Source organism: Cetorhinus maximus, chromosome 4, assembly GCF_964194155.1.
Source record: "Cetorhinus maximus chromosome 4, sCetMax3.hap1.1, whole genome shotgun sequence".
NCBI classification, from domain to species: Eukaryota; Metazoa; Chordata; class Chondrichthyes; order Lamniformes; family Cetorhinidae; genus Cetorhinus; species Cetorhinus maximus.
The window spans coordinates 109,936,598-109,942,597 of NC_135882.1; the positions used below are offsets into that span (position 1 = coordinate 109,936,598).

General features: G+C 42.4%; 1 protein-coding gene across 1 annotated transcript in view; it reads right to left on the reverse strand.

Moving 5' to 3' along the window:
* colec12 (collectin sub-family member 12) overlaps positions 1 to 1,277 on the reverse strand; it is a 245,226-nt gene extending 243,949 nt beyond the window's left edge. The window contains exons 1-2 of the mRNA XM_078540627.1: positions 1,115 to 1,277; positions 714 to 904 (exon numbers count right to left, since the gene is read on the reverse strand). Coding sequence (XP_078396753.1) covers positions 714 to 741 — 28 coding nt within the window. The 5' untranslated portion in view covers positions 742 to 904; positions 1,115 to 1,277. The remainder of the gene's footprint in view (positions 1 to 713; positions 905 to 1,114) is intronic.
* Between the last annotated feature and the right edge of the window lie 4,723 nt (positions 1,278 to 6,000).

Genomic DNA, 6,000 nt, shown 5'->3' on the forward strand with positions numbered 1-6,000 from the left:
GAAGCTTTCCTTTATAAAGTCTGGATACTGCATTTACTGAAGAGAGAATTGGGAGACACTATAAGCAGCCAAATAACTTCAACTCAATTCTAGGACCACTGGCATATAATTACTACCAGATGTTTTTCATAAAGAATCACATTAAAGGACATTGCAAAACCCGAGGTCAAAATGCCTACTTTCAGAATGTAGAGTAAACAACACGACTGGAGGGATGTGGAGATGTCAGATTGGGAGAGGCGATTCATCATTATTCATTGGGACAACATTTTGGAACATTTGTGAATAAGAATTTACGCAATCTCCTCTCCACCCCCCTCACACAAAAACAGCAGAAAGCAACAACGAAATCCGACGCATCAAGCAGTGGGGAACGTCCACCACGACACTAACTAGAAATAATTCATATTTTCAAAATAAGACTCCTTCGTGTCTATTGTGTCATATAAACGATTTGTTAACGTGGACAAAACGAAGCAGGTAACGGGAGTAACCTGATATTTAACGATTTCTAAACGACGCTGATTTTGCATGTTAGGCTTTTAAAAAATATCTTAAAATGAAAATATATATATATATACGTATAAGCTGTTGGACAAAGCACACAACGCATGTCAACGCACATCCATCAAAATATATGAGATTTCTCACAATAAATGTACGAACAAATAGGCTCTTTCTTAATGTAAATTTCGCTCTAACTTTGAACCTACCTTTCATTTTGGCGGCGAAGAAGCTCATTAAAATAATCAGGGAGCAATCTGATCGTTCCAGAAAAACTCAAAACTATGCAGGTTCTCTAATTTTTCTTTGTCGCTTTCATGGTAAAATATTGCGTAGCGACTTCCTACAATTGCATAACTAGTATTCAGAGCTCCGGTATAACACGTTCTTGGAGTTTCTTCTGAAAATTAAAAAAACTCAACGAAAAAATATAAAGCTAAGATTGAAATATCCACTGGTCCCAGTAGGTATTGGAAGAGCTAGCAAACTAATTGAGCAAAAGAATTGAGAATGCCTCGCCAATCGATGCTGCCTCGCTCTCTCGGATTACAAGCTGCACTAAGCAAAGTGGCTGGATCTTTGAAAGTTTTAAGTAGAGGATTTTACTCACTGGCTGCAATCAGACCACAAAAATGTAAAACGTAAAAGGAAGTCCCCAGCCTGCCGGCTCTCCTCTGGCACGTGTTTTCATCATCTGCCTGTTCTCCTTGCATTTGTTTACAGTGGGGATGAACGTAAATTCCTCTAGAGCCCCAGGTAATGCTTTGGGCGAATACCAACAGATGATATGTGCGCATCGTGTTTCACATTACGTGACTCGTAAGAAAAACTCGAGCAACGAAATCTGGTTTTCATTTGGCTTCAAAGTCCAAAGCTCTTGCAGGCAGCATTTCGAGTAATACTTAGCTGAACTATTTCTCCTGTTCTGGTTGCGAAATCCTCCCGGGTATTGTCAAAACAAAACACAATATAATATATTTGCTGCTATCTTGTTACATATAAACCGTTTCTTAGCTGTTCTTATTCTGTTTTTTATATTCAGGCCATTGTTCTCAATTTGGATTGGAGTTATGCCACACTCAAGCGGAGAAAAGAGAGTATATTTTATAAATTGTGCGGAGTGTTGATATTATGCATAAAGACTTTCACCTGCGTAAGGAGTCAGTAACAACCATCAATTTAAGATTGTCACTAGGAGTGTGAGGACATAGGTTGGAAGACGTTTCTTGGTAGGATTATCAAAGCATTGAATGCTTTGCTATAGGGAGCAGTTGAGGCAGAAACCATTGCATCTTAATAGAAGGATTGATTAATATTTGAGATAGCAGATGATGGAGGGAGAGGGCAAACATTGGGATTAGTTTTGGACTGCTCTAGTAATAAACTGGTCTGTTTGCTTCTATGATTTTATTAACTATTTCTGACACATAAGGAAGACTGTCTTCTAGCAATCAGATAGTCCATTTGCTTTTGACACTTGACACCAATTGAAATCAGATTTAGTCAGCGTTCAAACTCCTTAATTCACTCCTCCCTAATTCTATAACTACATTCAGCCCTAACCCATACCACCCCACCCCCCTCCAAACTTTCGGTTCCCCTGACTCTGGACATCTTTAATCAACATGCCCCAAGCTCTAAAATATATTTCTAAACCCTAATTGTCTCCCCAGCCCTCTTTCCTCTAGGACCCTCCTTAAAACCCTCTTTGACGAGACTTTTGGTCACCTCTCCTAATTTCTCCTTGTTTCATCCAGCAAAACTCTGAGACAATTTTCTGCATGAGAGGCGTTGGGGCAGGTTTTGCAGTCAGCAGCAAAGCAAGGGTGTTCGTCACTGACCATGAAGAAAGTCTGAAAAATCAACCAGTCTCTGTGGTGAAAATTTGACCTCTATCACCATGCAGTATTGCAACTTATTGCAACATTCTTCACTGGGCATTCCCATTGTGGAGCGAGAGCAATGTCATCAAGTTGTCCAAGCAGCAATGACACAAAATGATTTCACAGACACAAAAACAGGAAACAAAAAGCACTAAAATAAAATAAAAACAGAAAATGCTGGAAAAACTCAGCAGGTCTGGCAGCATCTGTGGAGAGAGAAACAGAATTAACGTTTCGAGTCCGTATGAATTGTTGAACATTCAAGCATTCAAAATAATCATGTCCCCCCTTTGCTTTCCTAATTTCTTATTTGATTACTTTCTATACACCTCTCTGCTTTCTGTAGTTTTAAGTTTTCAGTGTCTGACATAAGCTTTCCTTTTCTGCCTTATCTTACCCTGTAAGTTCCTTGACATCCAGGGGTCTCTAGATTTGGCCATTCCATCCATTTTCTTTGTGGGAACACATTTACTTTGAACCCCTTGAATCTCCGCTTTGAATGTCCTCACTGCTCTGACACTGATTTACCTTCAAGTGACTGTTCCCAGTCCACTTTTGCTATACCACTCCTCAGCTTAGTAAAATTGGCCTTGCCCCAATTTAGAACTTTAACTCCTGTTCTTTCTTTGTCCTTTTCATAATCACATTAAAACTAACTGAATTATTATCACAACCACCAACATGCTCCCCTACTGTCATTCTTTCCACCTGACCAACTTCATTTCCTAAAACTAAGTCCAGAACCGTGCCCTCTCTTGGACTTGCTACATACTGGTCAAAAATGTTGTGAATGCACCTTAAGAATTCTGTTCCCTCCATTCCTTTCACACAAACTATCCCAATTAGTATTTCATGCCATGCCCCTCAACTTGGATCTGAGGAGCTCAGTCTAAAATTCCCTAAATCAGGAGATACTTGACATTCATGGCATCCTTGTGAGCTCTTCATGCCCCAAGCTGTGCCTAACTACCTATTTGTGCTGCGGGGGCACCTCTCTGTTCTGCGCCATTTCCGGTGGCTCAGTTTCATCCTCCTCTCTCACCTCCTGCTTCTTCCACAATGAGCGGTCGCCTTCGAGGGCCTCACCATCCTCAAGGTCCACGTCTCTGGAAGGCCATGTTATGGAGAATGCAGTAAACCATCACAATTACTGAAACCCATCCAGGAAGGTATTGAAGGGTTGAAGGGTGCCACCCGATTGATCCAGGGACCAGAATCACAAGTTCAGAAGCTCAGTGGCTGCAAGTTGCAGAAGAGCAGGTGGCATCAGTTGCATTGCCTCTATGCCTCTGTCTGGGACTCCTATCGATGGGTCAGTAGCCATCTCTTCAAGTGTTATCCATTGTCCTCTAGGATCCATCCATCCACTTTGGGGTATGAAGTGACGATCGGAGGCAGTGTGGACTGCTGAAGGATAAAGGAGTCATGGCAATTGCCAGGGTAGTGACGCACACATGCATATTGTGGTCACAGAACAGTTGAACATTGAGCGAGTGGAAGCAATTCTTCTTGGTGAATTTGACTGGCCTGCCAGTTGGTGTCTTGATGGCCACATGGGTGCAACCAATGACACCCTACAACTGGGGGAATCCAGCAATGGTGGCAAAACTTGGTGCCCTCATTCCCTGCAAGACATCAAGATGCCACTGTGTTCCGCAGCATATTCCTGAAAAGAGCCAGAAACAAAGAGTTAAAGCCACATTGACTTTGGCGGCACTGGCAGGGCACGGCAACCAGTGCTGTGAGGTGCAAGGCCTTCAACATGAGGTCACCGATATCTGTGACCATCTGCTCGAGAGATGTGATCTCCTGTGGCACTGGATACTGCTCATCTGCAAGCAGCTCCGTCTTTGGCGGTAGATCCTGTGCTGAGGGCATGATGGTCCTTCCTGCCCCTCTTCCTTTCCTGTGCCTTCCTGCTGCTCAGACCCTGCCTTTCCTGTGGAGGGTGTTGCCCCCTCATCGCCCAAAATCTGACAGTCATGCCCCCATGGCCAGCTGGATCGTTCCTTCTGGGCATATGGCTGCCCAAATATCCTTCCTTGCTCTTTATCCTCAGCATGCTAAGCGGTGCCAATCACATTCGAAGCCTAGGCAATGTGTGCCCACTCTCCCTGCCATTTGCGCAGCGCCAATGCCACCCACTTACTAAGAGATTTCGACTCCCTTTGACCCACCCACCCCCAACCTATATATGGGGCAGGAATGACACCCTAGTGGAGCAATGTGGCTCCCTACTCTGTACTCACCTCCCCTCAGATGATTTGTTTCAGAAGGCACGTAGAACTTCCTACAATTTCAATCTCCTAATGAGCTTTTTTTAACTAGTTGGCCTGAATGGGGAAGAGAGTGGGATTTCTGCCCCACTGTCTCATCACAGTGATTATTGCCAGCGGTGGGATCAGCACCTTGAAATTGACAGGTCATGCTGCACCGGTATTCTTGGGGACCCCCAGCCTCCATTTCCATCCCCATAATTCAGCCGGGGATTTGAGCTCACAGCTTCTGAATTGTAGTCAAGCCCCATAGGCATTACATTACTGTACTCTTTATTACTGTAGAAGAGGTACAATACAGAAATTTACCTTCTTTGTCAAAAACAATGTACAAAAACAATACCTTCATTAAAGTTAGTTATTGTAATTATTATTGCTTCAGCTTATTATTATACTTACCCACCCCTCCCCACCACCACCCCCAGCCCCCCAATCTGTCCTGTTCATGCAAACCTCTATAGCCTCGAAAACCATTTGGTGCCAAGGATATCCTTACTTTGCAATATGGTTTTAGAATGTGGAATCCGAATCATAGAATTTTATACAACAGGCCATTGCACTCATTGCAGCTGTGCCAGATTTCTGAAAAAGTTATTTGCTTAGTCTTGTTTCCCATACACTTATAAATTTTTCCTTTTTAAATATTTATCCATGTTGCTGGTCTTGCAGTGAGTGTTAAAACCCCACAATCTTCTGACTCAGAGGTAAGAGTGCTGAGCACTAGCCCAAACTGACACTTATGAAGTTTATTGATTTAGAAAGCAGTCCTGAGCACAATGTAAAAACCTTTTCCCCATTTTTTGCCACTATTATCATTTGTACCCAATTTTATCTTTGGATATTTAAATTGCTTTGTTATTCCTGCAATTTTGTCTAACTTGTGGTGGTCTATAATATAATCCCAACAGTCTTAACAGCTCGGAGAGGTGAGTTCCCAACCCTTTTCTGCTGGCTAAGTAATCAGGTGTGATTTTAACTGGCCAACGACTCCATTTCCACTGGGTAGGTTGCTTAAAAATCACCCGCTAATTATGAATTTTTACCATGAAGTCTGGTGTAATCACATAGATTTGAAAGCAAATTTAAGATGTTTTTGTTTACACAAGCAGCCAGCTGTTTATCATTCAGAAACTCTCGCTTCAAGGTTAGCTGTTTCTAAAGTAACACTTAAGAAGGAGAGACTTACATTTGTATAGCACCTTTCATGACCTCAGGATGTCCCAAAGTGTTTTACAGCCAATTAAGTACTTTTGAATTGCAGTTATTGTTGTAATGTAGTGAATGCCGGAGGCAATTTGCATACAGCAATCTCCTACAAACAGCAATGTGGTAATGAC